General features: G+C 46.1%; 1 protein-coding gene across 2 annotated transcripts in view; it reads right to left on the reverse strand.

The window, feature by feature from the left end:
• The window catches only part of PALLD (palladin, cytoskeletal associated protein), a 446,867-nt gene that overhangs the window by 19,996 nt on the left and 411,373 nt on the right, over positions 1 to 15,498 (reverse strand). The window contains exons 10-14 of one of the 2 annotated variants that reach the window (XM_062213617.1): positions 12,960 to 13,095; positions 8,938 to 9,036; positions 8,085 to 8,135; positions 6,690 to 6,911; positions 2,382 to 2,531 (exon numbers count right to left, since the gene is read on the reverse strand). In XM_062213617.1, coding sequence (XP_062069601.1) covers positions 2,382 to 2,531; positions 6,690 to 6,911; positions 8,085 to 8,135; positions 8,938 to 9,036; positions 12,960 to 13,095 — 658 coding nt within the window. The remainder of the gene's footprint in view (positions 1 to 2,381; positions 2,532 to 6,689; positions 6,912 to 8,084; positions 8,136 to 8,937; positions 9,037 to 12,959; positions 13,096 to 15,498) is intronic. The other variant, XM_062213618.1, reaches the window with a different exon arrangement.

A 15,498-nucleotide genomic window follows, 5' to 3' on the forward strand; every position in this document is an offset into this window, starting at 1 on the left:
AGGCCGTTCTGCTGCCTTGAACTCTGCACAAAGTCCTGGCCACGGCCCTGAGTCCTTCTCCACAGAGCTTTTCCACATGTACAAGTACATTAGCGTAATTTGAGGCAGACTGAACCGGACTAGGAATCGCAGTTTTGCATTTTCGTTCTTTTGTTCTGCAAAATGGCTTACGCCAGTAACAATTCACAACATGCTGGGGAAAATGCCTTGAAATTAATAACAGGATGCCAGTCCTGGCAAGTGCCTGAGGAACACGGATCATTCTGTCCCCACAACTTAGCCCAGCCTTTCCAGCGGAAAAGAGGAGCAAAGCACTGAAGAACGAGCTCTGCATGTTGTTGTGTTTTCCACCATTTGGGTAACAAGCAGAAAACAGGAAATTGGAACATGTTTAATAGTCAAGGAGATCGTGAAAATACAAGGAAAAAAGAAGGCAAGTTCTACCTTTGTTGCCACACATACAGGAAAACCATGAGCATAAATAAGCATTAAAATGCAACTTTTGCCGGTGCCGTGGCTTAACAGGCTAATCGTCCGCCTTGCAGCGCCGGCACACTGGGTTCTAGTCCTGGTTGGGGCGCCGGATTCTGTCCCCGTTGCCCTTCTTCCAGGCCAGCTCTCTGCTGTGGCCTAGGAGTGCAGTGGAGGATGGCCCAAGTGCTTGGGCCCTGCACCCCATGGGAGACCAGGAAAAGCACCTGGCTCCTGCCTTTGGATCAGCGTGGTGCACCGGCCGCGGTGGCCATTAGAGGGTGAACCAACGGCAAAGGAAGACCTTTCTTTCTGTCTCTCTCTCTCTCACTATCCACTCTGCCTGTCCAAAAAAAAAAAAAAAAAAAAAAAAGCAACTTTTGAATAGAGGTTGTGATTGAGACTATTTTTCAGGGTGATGGTTTTGCATTTCTTGATTAAAAAGTTATAACCCCAAGAAGGTACACTGATACAGAGACTTCTATTGACAGGGCAGAGTGTGCTGTGCTCACACAGCCTCATTAGTTGGATAATTGGAGTCTCATTCTAATCCTAGTATCACTGCATAAAAATAGCCTGACGTGATGATGGGCTATCACAACCAGATAAGCCCTGCACAGCCTTTTAAAAGGTCTGTAAGTGTGGTCAAAATTACTTCATCATTTTCTAACACTTCATATCTTTTTGAAAGAAATAATGGAATAGATACAAATAAGTCAGAGAGGGGCCGGCTCTGTGGTGTAGTGGGTAAAGCTGCCACCTGCAGCGCCAGCATCCCATAAAGGAACTGGTTTGAGTCCCAGCTGTTCCACTTCTGATCTAGCTCTCTGCTATGGCCTAGGAAAGCAGTGGAAGATGACACAAACCCTTGGGCTCCTGACCCCACATCGGAAACCCGGAGGAAGTTCTTGGCTCCTGGCATCAGATTGGCATAGCTCTGGCCATTGCAGGCAACTAGGAGGTAAACTAGCTGATAGAAGACCATTCTCTCTCTCTGCCTGTCCTTCTCCCTGTGTAATTCTGACTTTTAAGTAAATAAACAAGTCTTTTAAAAAAAATAGATCAGAGATTTAAAAAAATCTTCCAGGAAATAATCATTAATTTTACAATACAGTAAAATTGTTCATTTTACCTTCCTTTTTGTTTATTTTCTGCAGGCTTAGTAAAATTAAAGTTACTATCATGCTGTTAAGGTACAAAATCACTTCTTTCCCATTTTTGTGTCCCCTGTACCTGTATAAAACCTAAACCAAGCTACTGGATAACAAAGAATTTGCAGGCGTGTGCTGAGAATGTGATACCCAGCCACCTTCTATTGAATTATAGGAAAATAGTTGATTTTTTGACCTTACATCTACGGGCTAATACAAAATAAAATATTTTTTTTTTGAAACAACTCTGCATGCTGTCCACAGGCAATATAAAAATTATAATTTGTACTTACATATTAGCTGAATTCCATTTGTGTGTTTCTTCTGTATATATTTCACTTTCTGGAGTTAGTCTAACGCAGCGTCACATGCCACTCACTCTGGATCTGTTTTCCCTCCTTCATTTCCCACACAGAACCTAATCTGTTCTCAGATCACTGTACTGCTGCCTCTGCTTACTGGCTCATTTTCTACTTCGGGACTTGGCCCTGTCTACCACCGCAACTCCTCACGCAGGAGGTGTTCACACAGTACTGCCTTAACGATACCTGTGGAAGGGTGAGCATCTGCACCAGTCACTGCTGGACTAAGTCAATACACACATGAAGCAGAAGTTTCTACCCCCTGAAACCAAGCTGAGCGCAGCTCCCTAAGTCACAGAGGTGGAACGTCCCGTTTTCATTCAACAGTTCCTCTGGCCACGCAAATGCCTGTAAGTGCTAGACCAGGAACTCAGCCCAGACCTCTCGGCTTGCATACCTGAGGGTTTGCAGCCATGATGGTGTAATTGCCGTCATCATCCAGGGTGGAGACCGAGGTGTGGAGAGAGCAGGTCCCATCGAGATCTCTCTGAATGGTGTAGTGATCACTCTTGGGCGAGATCTGCTTCCCATCTTTAAACCAATAGATCTGTCGAGGCAAACACAGATTACAGGCTGTCACAGAGTAAAAACTGTGTCGTCTCATCCTACTGGGAGGACTGGTAAATATTAAATGTGTGGTCTGTGGAGCTGAGCTGTGCTCTCATGTTAAAATGTTAAGTTGAAGGAATACTTATCTAGGAAACTGACTTCTGAGCAAAAAATAAATAATAAAAATCGGTAACAAGTTCAACTCTAATTTAGCTATATGGGAGCTGGCGCTGTGTTGCAGCGGGGTAAAACTGCCACCTGCAGTGCAGGTATCCCATATGGGTGCTGATTCAAGTCCCACTTGATCCACTTCTGATCCAGCTCTCTGCTATGGCCTGGGAAAACAGAAGATGTCCCAAGTCTTTGGGCCCCTGCATGCATGTGGGAGACCCAGAAGAAGTTCCCAGAACAGCTCCAGCTGTTGCGGGCAATTGGGAAGTGAACCATCGAATGGAAGACCTCTCTCTCTCTCTCTCTCTGCCTCTCCTCTCTGTAACTCTGTCTTTCAAATAAATAAATCTTAAAATAATTTATATGAAAAGCATATATCCTCATTTTGTAAAGATACGGAAGTTATACTTCATGTAGTATTTAATGAGGGGATTTATATTGAGTTTCGGCAGTGATTATTTCCGTGAGGTGGCATTACAGGCAGTTTTCTTTTTTGCTGTTTTTTTCTCTCAAAAGTACTGGCAATGAAAATGTGTTGCTTGTAAAGTCAAGGTACAAAGGTTGTTTTAGAGAGCAAAAACAGACCTCAAACTCTCACCACTCCGCTGAAATGTTAGACAAATACGAGTGGGAGGTAGGGAAGGGAGGCCACAGCTGAGAGCTGGTGACGGGAGGAACTCTACTGCTTTAATTCCGGGCCAAGACGCATTTGATCCAAAGGCTGAAAGCTTGTCAGATTTCCCATTAGAGAAAGAAAACACAGAAGTATTGGAAAGTACAGCAGTTCTCAGGTACGTAACTTAGAGTGATAGAAAAATAAAGTGAAAATGAAGGAAATTATGTTAAAACACAGAAGTATTAGAAAGTAGAATTTTACATATATTAGCTGAATTGATAGAAAATTAAAGTGAAAAAATGAAGTAAATCTTAATTTAAAAATTTAAAAGTGGTCAACCTACTCTATAAATCCCCCTCCTTCCCTTCCCTTTAAATAAAACTACCGGTTCATAAATATCTGACCTTTTTTTTAATTTTAAGATTTATTTGAAAGAGAGAGGAGAGGGAGGGTAGAAGAGAAACAGAGAGAGAGAGCGAGCGAGAGAGATATCAATCCATCTTCCATCTACTGGTCCACTCCCCAGATGGCCACATCAGCTGCAGGTGGGCCAGCTGGCAGCCAGGAGCTTATTCCGGGTCTCCCACGTGGATGCAGGGGCCCAAGCACTGAGCCACCTTCCGCTGCTTTCCCAGGCCATTAGCAGGGAGCTGGATTGGAAGTGGAGCAGCGGGGACTCGAACACAGGTGGAAGCTTAACACACTGTACCCTGTTATTTCCTTTCCTTTTCTTTCTTTCTTTTCTTTTTTAAAGTATTTATTTGAGAGAGAGAGAGCGAGCAAGCGAGCGCACATGGAGCATGAACACGAGTGTCCCCCATCCACTGGTTCAGCCTTCACACGCTCAAACCGGGGTGCACCAGGAGCTGGGAACTCAGTGTGCGGCTCCCCCATGACGGCAGGGACCCAGCTACTTGAGCTATCACTGCTGCCTCCCAGGGTGTGCTTTAGCAGGAAGCTCACCTCAGAAGCACAGCTGGGACTTGAACCCAGTCATTCAGAAATGAGATACAGGTTTCTGAAGCAGGGTCTTAACTGCTATGCCAAATGCTCACCCTGTTACCATGTCAGATGCAGGATGTGACGTTCACAGTTACAGATGGGCCTGGCGTGGTGAATCACAGCGCCAGCAGCCCTGCCATCATTGAGATGCCGAACCAATGTTGCATCAATCCTCCTTTTCATTTTTTTTTTTAAGGTTTTATTTATTTATTTGAGAGGTAGAGTTACAGACGGAGAAAGGGAGAAACAGAAGTCTTCCATCTGCTGACTCACTCCCCACATGGCTGCCATGGCTGGAGCTACCAGACCGAAGCCAGGAGCCAGGAGCTTTCCCTGTCTCCTGTGAGTCTCCCATTCATGTAACTCTGGCTAAGGGACTCTTCAATTGCTGTCCTATCCTCAGTGCCTGAAGCTGAATCGTAGTGCCCCACAGTACCGGAAGCTTGGCTTATTCATTCTCAACTGTATCCCTCCTCCCACCTCCCTTTGCCAATACAGAAAGCTTGGTTTTGTAGATTAAAGATTCAAAATTTTGGAGGCTGGCATTGTGGTGTGGCAGGTGAGGATGCCGCCTGTGACACCAGCATTGCATATGGGCACTGGTTTGTGTCCCAGCTCTTCCACTTCCGATCCAGCTCCCTGCTAAAGGCCTAGGAAAGCAGGGGAAGGTGGCCCAAGTGAATGGGCCCCTGAACCATGTGGGAGACCCAGATGAAGCTCCTGGCTCCGGGTTTCAGCCTGGCCCAGCCCTGGCCATTGCAACCATCTTGGGGATAAGCCAGTGGATGGAAGATACCTCTCTCTACCTCTCCAAATCTGACTTTCAAATAAATAAATAAATAAATCTTAAAATACATAAATAGGGAACTGGGGATCACACTTTCCCATTTCTCTTATTGGCCATGACCTGGACCAAATCCTCAAAAAAAAAAAAAAAAAGGAAGTTTTTATAACGACAGCTTCTCTGCATTCCTTCTCTGAATGGGTACAGCATACTGGGTTCACATTCAAGCCTGGCCACTCACCAGCTCTCTGACCTTGGGAAAGTTGATTAATCTCATAGAACTCAACTTAGCCATTTTAAATTTGGGAGTAACCATGATTAGTACATGATTTAGGTATTTGGAAATCTCAGCTATTCAATTGATGTTACTAAGGGCCCATCCCCCTCCCATCCCATCCTTTAAACCCAAACTCCACTCCTCTTACACACCACCTTTTTAAAGGTGATCCTGAACTTCAAACATTTTACATTCTGGGTATTGAGAAATACCCAGAATCTTCCTTATACCACACATGCTGTATTTTTTTTAAAGTTTATTTATCTGAAAGAGACAGACAGACAGACAGTGAGGCAGAGAGAGAGGGAGAGAGGGGAGTGAGTGAGGAGGAGAGAGGTGTCAAGGACTTTATGTGCTTGGAACAAGACACCCTCCCACCCCCTGTCCAGAGCAGTAAGCACCCAAGCTGCCCAGGTGGCTGTCTCCCTCTGCTCCGCCTTGGTGTCCGCGTGCAGTCTCTGAGGCCTGGACGTCTTTGCTGGCCAGCAGTCAGTCCTGAGGGCAGGTAGAGGGGCCCACATACTAGACACCTGGGCTTCGATGGGTGGGTCTCAGGGAGTCTGCTCCACCCCCAGCACTGCTCCCAGCTCCTGCACTTCCAATCCAGTTCCCTGCTAATGGCCTGGGAAAAGCAGCGGAAAGTATCCCAAGTACTTGGACCCCTGCCACCCATGTGAGACCTGGATGGAGTTCCCAGCTCCTGGCTTTGGCCTGACCAGCACCAGCCATTGTGGACATTTGAGGAGTGAACCAGCAGATGGAAGATCTCTGTCTCTCCCTATTTTTCTGTAATTGTTTCAAATAAATAAATAATTTTTTTTTAATCTGTCTTATCTTCTATCTGCTGGTTTACTTCCCAAATGCCCAGAAGAACTAGGGCTGGGCCAGGCTGAAGCCAAGATCCAGGAAGTCCATCTGGATTTCCCATTAGGGTAGCAGAAATTTAAGTACCTGGGCCCAAATCTGCTGCCTCCCTGGGGCATTAGCAAGAAGCAGCATTGGAAGCAGAGGAGTTTCGACTCACAACCAGCACTGTCAATACGGGATGCGGGCATTGCAAGCTTTGAAAATCCTTACAAAATAGGACCTGCTTGGGTCCTTCTGAATTCGCATGCTGCTCCCTGGGGCAGCAGTGCTGAGACCTGGGACACTTGAATGGATTAATCATTGTGCGACCCCATCTACCTTCTGCCATGAGGTGAGGCAGTATGAGGCCCTCACCAGTGCCATGCTCTTGGGCTTCCCAGAGATGTGGGCCAGCATGAACTCCTCAGGGATTGCCTGGTCTCGCCACAGCTTAGCTCACCTTTGGCTTCGGGTTTCCGGCCACTCTACATGTGAAAGTTACAGGCATCCCCTCGAAGATCTTGTAATGTTTCAGCTTCATCTCGAAGAACGGGGCCACTCCGTTCTCCACAGGCACGTCCCCGCCCTGCACTTCGTCACCAGACTCATCCACGGGAGACCTTTCTAGCCGGTACTCTATTTCACTGATGAGTCTCTGCTCACAGCTGGATACTTTGTATTCCTAGAGCAAACAAAGCAAGTTCAAGTTGGCGGCCTGAGCCTGGGTTGGACAGAAAGGCACTCAGTGATATTCTTTTATCATAGAGCTTAAAAACAGTCTGAGCCCAGTGCAATTCCAAATAAAGCAAAACAAAACATCTGGAAGCCTGTAGACGTGATTTTTCAAATTGTCTTCAAGTCCCATCATCCAAAAACCAAAAAAGGAAAAAGCAACCAGTGAAGGTGAGCGTTGTTTTTTTTTTTTTTTTTTTTTTTTTTTTTTTTTTTTTTTTCTCCTCCTTTTCTCCTCTCTTGGTTGGTGGGAAGAGAAGACATGAACAAAGAATAGCAAGGGCTACGGATTCCCAAACTGTTCGCACAAAATAAAACCAAGTGGAGCGCTGCTTTCTTCCGGTCGGGGAGAACTGGAGCAGGCCATACACCGCCTGGCAGTGCATGTGGCCGGCAGCTGCGATGCTACGTAGAATTTGATCAAATGAATAATGGAAATAATGGCACCAGGTTTTTTTTTTTTTTCTTTCTCTTTTAAAGTGGGGAACCGCCCACTTTAAAAGAAAAAGAGGGCTGACAGTCCTCCAGTCCAAAGTTTGGCTAGAGAAAAACAACACAAAAGGAAAACAAAGGCCCAGTCGGCATCCTACAGTGGGCAGGGTGGACCCTAGCTCTTCTTGCTTACCAAGTACAAGGACAAGGCAGCCCATTAAGAAATATTTCCCATTTACTAGTAAACAAGAGATCATTTCAATTTGGCTTTCTCTTAAAGAAGTTACTCAGCCCTTAAAACAGTTTGTTGGTTAGAAGGAAGAAATACAATGGTAGGAAAAAAACTACAAAACATACACAACTAATTGTTTTTATTTTGTCTAATTATTATCAAATGAATTGCCTTGGGAATTAGCACTTTTACTCCCCTAGAAAGATAAAACAAATGGAAAGCTCTTTGAGATTTAAAGTTCATGTTATCCATGGATAACAGACTGAAATTCCAGTTTGTAAATAAATGATAAGAAAAACCACACTGTGGTAATTATGTTCATCTGCTGTAAGTGAACACTGATCCTGGTCAGAGCCCTTGTCACTCATACATGGCAGGGGAGACAGAAGCGCAGGTGCAGAGGGAGAAGCGGAGAGCACAAGGCGGAGAGGGCGGGAGGAGAAAGGCGGAAAGCTTAACCTTTTGACCGTCCAGAGGACTCCCTACAGAAGCGGGAGGAGAACCGGCGCCCTGCAATGGCAGAAAAAAAGAAGTGAGCACTGGCGATAGAAATAAGGAGACGCTAGCACCATTTCTAGTTTTCCTGAAGTCAAACATTCATGGTAGGCACATTTAACAGAGAAGAACTCCAGACTCTGAAGCCAGGCCCATTTCTCTAGGGACAGGGGAAAGTCTCCCTGGCCCTTGGAGCTTGTTGTACAAGCTTTCTTTCAGCCTGAGACTCCATCTGGAGACTCCACACAGAATCAGGAGAGATCAGGGAGCCGCTGACAGCGAATTGGGAAGCCACTTTTTGTGGTTGTGGGATGGAACACAAGTAGCATTTCAGGTCTTCTATGGATTAGGGACTTAGGACCATGCATGAGAAGGCAGATAAAGAAGCAATCTCTTCAGCACGTAGACTTTTACTAAGTTCTGGATTAACATCTGTGTGCATTAAGAATGCGACTTTGTATCCTTTGCCTGCCTATGAAGGCTATAGCAGTTTCAGGCAGTTTCAATGAGCATGTTTCTCTCTACATAAAACTATTTTGCATTACAGCATGGGACAGGAAAAACAGAGATGCCTGAAAGGAGAATAAACCACTCAATAAGAAGCTAAACACAGAACAAGGAATAACTCTAGCAGTCGCTGCGCTCGGTGCCTGGCACACAGTATGAGCTCCGTGCGCGGCCGCTGTGAGGTGACTGACGCTACTGCCCCTCTACTGTCCCACAGAATCCACCTGGAGAATGGTGTCCACAGAGATACGAGGGGAGGGCCTGGACGGCACAGCTGTTCTTTTCCTAAGGAGTCCAAGCCACATCGTACCTGGTTAGTACTTTCTTCTTCGGGCTCCTGAACGTGGAAGACGGTCGCACTGTCAGCACCCAGCAGCCGCCGGGCCATTCTCTCCTCGTATGTCAACCTCTGAAGAAGGAAGCCACACAAAGTGCCATGTCAGGAGAACATCACAACTACATGTTGCCTTCCGAAAAAGAGCAAAAAGCAAATGACTGATGGTTCCTGTCACTAGTCTCTCTCCAGCCTTGGGTACCTGGATGCCAAGGGTCCATCTTTCTTTCGCTTCACTTGTTCTGCCCCTCCCTTCTCCTCTGCTCCTACTGGCCTAATCCTATGCTGGGAGATTTAGACATGTATTCACTTATTTGAAAGGCAGAGTTATGGGGGTCAGGGGAGAAGAGGGAAAGAGAGAGAGAGAAAGAGAGATCTTGCATCCGTTGGTTCACTCCCAAAATGGTCACAATGGCTGGGGTTAGGCCAGGCCAAATTCATGAGTAAATAACTCCATCTGGGTCTCCCACATGGTTAGCAGGGGCCCAAGCACTTGGGCCATTTTCTGCTGCTTTCCCAGGCACATGAGCAGGGAGCTGGATTGGAAGTGGAGCAGCAGGGGCTTGACTCCGCGCTCATATGGGATGCCACTGTGGCAGGTGGCAGCTTAACCTGCAAGGCCACGATGCCCGGCCCTAAGAACTAATCTTGAGACCTTCCACCTGCCATAGCACACGCTGAAAGTGAGAAGTAAGCAACGTGGCAGACATCAACGTGGGAAATGTGTGCCACGTCCTTATCCTTAATGAAAAACACAGAGGAAGAGATAGAGAGCAAAACACGATCTAAAAGAAACATTACTGTCATAGCCGTCTCCAGCCTTCAGAGCTGCCAAGCCAGCTGTATGACTGACGAAGAAAAGCAGAAAGACTTTCAAAAGGAGAATCAACTGATCAGTAAGAAGAGAAAAAGAACAGGAGGCATCACTGCCAGAAATAATCCTATCAATCACAGGTCTGGCACATGTAGTGTTTTGGTATCTAGCAAGCAGCACTTTGGAATAGACCCAAACAGTTTTTGCTAGGTCATTCCTAGGGTGTAAGACGTGCCAAAGCTTTTGTTCTGTTGGTTGGGGTGCTTCCTGCTCTTAAGTGTTGCTTCTAAAGTGCCCTGGAACGATAGGGGGAGGGGCCTCAGGGAAGGCCTGGGGGTGGGGTTCAGAGACCCTCTGCCCCATCAGCGGCATTTTACAAACAAATGCTTGATTAGACACAGAGAATTATTAGGCAGAATCTGAAGAAAGGGCAGAAGTTCTTTCACATAAGTTTCCAAATTTCTGAATTTAGATGAGAATTCTGCTGGAACCTTTCTAATCAGGACAATATGTTGGGTGAATGTACAGTTGCCAGGAATTGCTGGTTCTGGTTCCAGATGAAACCAGGAAGTGAAATAAGTCAAGTGCCAAACAATAAATAATCCCAAAGTTCAGATTATTTCACTTCTTGAAGAAGTGGCAGGGGAGCAGAGGAGTTAGAGCTCAGAGCTGGGGTGCTGCAGGCTGTGGCTCAGCGTGTTGTGCTGTTAGGCAAACTCATTTTCTCACATCTATTACAAATGATTGGTGACGTCAACTTTCAAAGAGAGATTTAAATACCTGCTGTCTTACAAACCGTTTTGGAGAACTGTATTAATATCAAAAGTGAGGTCTGGAGTGGTTTTCACATTGTCCTTTATAACTAGAAACATCAATTCAATATTTATTCCTCCACCAGAATGCACCTGCTGCCATTAGAAGCCTAGTTTACATCAGTTTTGTCTCTAAATTACCACGATAGGCAGAGAGACAATCCCTCACCTACAGAAGTCAGTGACAAGTGAGAGAATAATGTTAGGAAAAAGTTCTTCAAGAATCCCAGTGTCTACAAAGGGAAACCTTACTTTTCTTGTTCTTTTAATCTCTCAAATGTGGGTACTTATGGTACCGAAGAATGTCATTCACTGTTAGACACGTAATATGTAATTCATGTAGAAAAGAGACATAAAACACACAACAGGTAATATGAATACAGAGAATCAGATGGAATAAATAACAGCTGACAGGAGTACTACCTGGAGCAGAGAATCTGAGCTCATCAGGAATACTCAAGGAGCCAGCAAGGTAGCATAATGGGTAAAGATGCCACCTGCAATGCCGGCATCCTACATGGGCGACAGTTCAAGTCCTGGCTGCTCCACTTCCAAGCCAGCTCTTTGCTATGGCCTGGGAAAGCAGTAGAGGATGGCTCAAGTCCTTGGGCCCCTGCATCCATGTGGGAGACCTGGAAGAAGCTCCTGGTTCCTGGCTCTTGATTGGCCCAGCTCTGGTTGTTGTGACCATTTCGGGAGTGAGCCAGTGGAGGGAAGACTTCTCTCTGTATCTCTGCCTCTCTGTAACTCTGAATTTCAAGTAAAATAAATCAATCTTAAAAAAAAAAAAAAAAAGGAATACTCAAACAGAAAACCAACAAGAAAACAGGAGTGGCAGAGATGCCCCGCCCAGCTTGGGAAAGGCCCTCTGAGTGTCTGTCCTTTTCAGAGGCCTGGAAACCGCCCAGAGGATGGACAGCTACACGGGCAGCCTCTTCGTTCAGGGACACAAGTATTTTCCCTTTATGCAAATCCTGTGAGCTCAGTAAAATGACTAACTAATGCAAAGCTCATTAGAGTTTTCCTCTTCCTCCATCCGATGAAGAGGCCTCATCATACGCACAGCATTCGGCACCTCTTCTTGGGCCTCCACCTTTTCCAGGAAACGTGTCTCTGCCCACAGTGTTCTCTAAGCTTGATCATGAACATTCTGGGAAACAGAAAGAGCACTGAGAACTTTGTCCCCCGGAAAAGGTGTCTGAGAAGGAGATTTTGTACAAAGAAGTCCTTTTCTTCTTCTGTGTGTATTTAAGTGCCAAGCAAATTTTTTCTGGAAATAATTCCGTAATAAAGCTCCAAAAGACTCTTCTCCCTTTTCTGGGAAATCTCACAAGCTAGACTTGATTTGCCCATCTCCTTAAAATACTCTGATGCATCAGGGCCAGTGCTGTGGGACAGCGGGTTAAGCTGCCGCCTGCCGTGCTGGCATCCCATATGGGCGCTGCTTCAAGCCCTGGCTGCTCCACTTCCAATCCAGCTCCCCGCTAATGGCCTAGGCAAAGCAGCAGAAGGTGGCCCAAGTCCTTGGGCTCCCGCGCCCTTGTGGGAGACACAGATGAAGCTCTGAGCTCTTGGCCTCACCTGGTGCAGCCCTGGCCATTGTGGTCATTCGGGGAGTTAACAAATGAATAGTAGACTTCTCTCTCTGTGCCTTTCCCTCTCGGTAACTACCTTTCAAATAAATAAATAGATCTTTAAAAAAATACTCTGATATGGTAAGATCTATTTATAACACTATAATTCTGTAGCTTTAAAACATGTTTTCCCCTTTGAGTTCAGTTATCCTGTTCTGACAAACTAGAACTAGACCGTGGAGCAGGCCTTGTGTTTCTCGATGGCTGAATCAGTCCCTAGTAACAGTCTGTGAGGATTTCACTGGACCTCAGCAGTGGATTCTCCAGCAAAGCTAATTTTTGTGTAGAAGCAGTATCATGACGTAGAATCCAGATTCTCCTTCTGGTACCTCATTCCTATCCACTGCTTCTGGGTGGATACACACACCTCCCCAGAGCGAGCCTGCTCCCTGCTCCCAGCCCCTGCCCAGCCCCCGTGGAGTCCCGTGTTGTTTCTACACACCAGCACCATCGATGCTTGCGTGTGCACTCTCAACCCTAGCAGCTGCCCTTCCCTAGTCCTTCTCTGCCTGTGTCACCCCAGGGAGGATTTGACGAAGAGGAGGAAGCAGGGAAGACCAAGGAAGAGGAAGCCCTTTCCCTCTCTCCCTTTTCTCCAGACTCAAGGTGTCCCACTAAGAAGGATGTTGAGATTCAAGGGTAGCACAGGCATTTTGTAGGGACCCGAGCAGAGAGATCCGTGATGCAGGCAGCTGGTGACCCCAGGCCAGGCCCGGAATGTCCCTCTCCTCTCCGTACCGGCTGGCCATTGTTCAGGAGGTCCTCCTTGAAGCGCAGTTTGCGTTCCAGGTCTTGAATGACAGCATCCTTTGTGCCTTGAATCTCCTCGTCGGAGGCTATCCTAGCCGTTCTACCGGCCTTCTTTGGAAATCCCCTGTGGGACAAAAGCACAAGGCCCTGTGGTCAGTGGTCAGACAGAAATCCCAGTCTTACTTTAAAGTCCAACCCAAAGGCAGTTCAATGTGACGGTGTGTCTTTCTCACTCTCTTTTTATGCTCCAGATGTTGCAGCTCTCAGGGAAAGAACCCTGAGACCTGCTTTCAGCAGTTCAGGAAACTCTAATTGAAACCAGTTTTCAGAGGAAGCTCGATGAGCTTAGGGAAGTAGCCTCAGTGGTTAGGCAAGTGCCAAGGAGAAGGAAGGCTTGTTTTCATCCTGGGGAGGCAGCAGTGGAAGAAAAGAGGTGATTTGTGATTTGACCCGTGCATACCATCTGATGCTGACTCGGGTTAGGCATTTGGCTGAGGGCACCTGCCTTAACATCTCTTATAAAACAGGTGGAAAAATATAGACCACATACAAATGTTAAAAGGATTTGGAAGATAATGTGTTTCACGCTTTTATCTTGTCTTCTGATCCTTCATAATTCATTTATTCAAAAGCAGGGCCTGCATGCTCACTTGGACAGTCCCCTAATGGTAGAGCTAGAAACGTGCCAGGGGAAAATCAACCCCATCAAGGTGGCATGTACCAACGCCATCTCAGTAGTCCAAGTGATCAGTTTCAGTTCACAATTGATCATAATGACAGGATTAAGTGTCAGGGAGATCACATGGACAAGACTAGTGTCTGCTGGTCATAACTGATAGAATTAAAAAGGAGAGGCCAGCGCCATGGCTCAACAGGCTAATCCTCCACCTTGCAGCGCCGGCACACCGGGTTCTAGTCCCGGTCTGGGTGCCGGATTCTGACCCGGTTGCCCCTCTTCCAGGCCAGCTCTCTGCTATGTCCAGGGAGTGTAGTGGAAGATGGCCCAAGTGCTTGGGCCCTGCACCCGATGGGAGACCAGGAGAAGCACCTGGCTCCTGCCTTTGGATCAGCGCGGTACGCCGGTCGCAGCGCGCTGGTTGCAGCACGCTGGCCGCGGCGGCCATTGGAGGGTGAACCAACAGCAAAGGAAGACCTTTCTCTCTGTCTCTCTCTCTCACTGTCCACTCTGCCTGTCAAAAAATAAAAAATAAAAAATAAATTAAAAAAAAAATTAAAAAGGAGAGAATGATCCAACATGGGAAGCGGGATACACAGCAGACTCATAGATGGCAGATACCCTAAATAGCACTCTGGTCTCAGAATCAGCCCTAAAGGCATTCAGATCTGGCTAAAAAGCCCATGAAAGTTTCTCGGGCATGGAAAGCCAAGACACTGTGGAAAAAAAAAATGACCTAAATGAAGGATCTTTATAAGTGAGATTTCAGTGGAAAGAATGGGCCATCAAAGGAGGTGGTACCTTTCTCTGAAGGGAGGAGAGAACTTCCACTTTGATTATGGCCTTCTCTAAATAAGGTTGAAGTTTGTGAACTCAAGAGGCTTCCATAGCCTTGGCATCTCATGACAAGAGCCTCAGGTGATTACTGACGTCATAAATAAGAGTGTCAATCGTTAAATCAACAACAGGAGTCACTGTGCACTTACTCCCCATGTAGGATCTCTGTCCTTAATGTGTTGTACTATGCAAATTAGTGGTAAAACCACTACTCAAACAGTACTTTATACTTTATACATCTGTGTGGGTGCAAACTATTGAAATATTAGTATATACTAAGTTGACCTTCTGTATATAAAGATAATTGAAAATGAATCTTGATGAAGAATGGGATGGGAGAGGGAGTAGGAGATGGGATGGTTGTGGGTGGGAGGGAGGTTATGGAGGGGAAAGCCGCTATAATTCAAAAGTTGTACTTTGGAAATTTATATTTATTAAATAAAAGTTATATTTATTAAATTAAAAAAAGCAGTGCCTAGCCCACTCTGAGTGTACAGGTTGAGCATCTTTTGTCCAAAATGCTTGGGGTTAGCAGCATTCTAGTTTTCAGGTTCTGGAACATTTGTATATACATATATCTGGGGAACGGGACCCAAGCCTAAGCACAAGATTCATTTATGTTTCATATATTCCTTATACACGTAGCCTGGAGGTAACTGAACAAGTATTTTTTGTGCACCTGCGTTTGACCATGACCTCTCATGAGGCCAGTATGGAATTTTCCAGCTGTGACATCATGTCATTTCAGATTTGGTACATTTTGGAGTCTGGATTTTTGACTTAGAGATGTTTAATCTGCAGTTTGTTACCTTCCCTTCTATCCCCTTTTATCCTTAATTTGATCAGGATATACAAATGCTCTGTGAGATAAGGCTTGGCGAGACATGCAAGTCTTATTATGCCTGACAGCACCCCAGCCTCCCAATCTCCTGAAGAGCCCTGTCTCTTGGCACAGGTGACATCTCAGAAACTTTCTCTCCAGGGCCAGCAACAATGTCCTGGGCCGTGTGAGCC

Source organism: Lepus europaeus, chromosome 16 (assembly GCF_033115175.1).
Source record: "Lepus europaeus isolate LE1 chromosome 16, mLepTim1.pri, whole genome shotgun sequence".
NCBI classification, from domain to species: domain Eukaryota; kingdom Metazoa; phylum Chordata; class Mammalia; order Lagomorpha; family Leporidae; genus Lepus; species Lepus europaeus.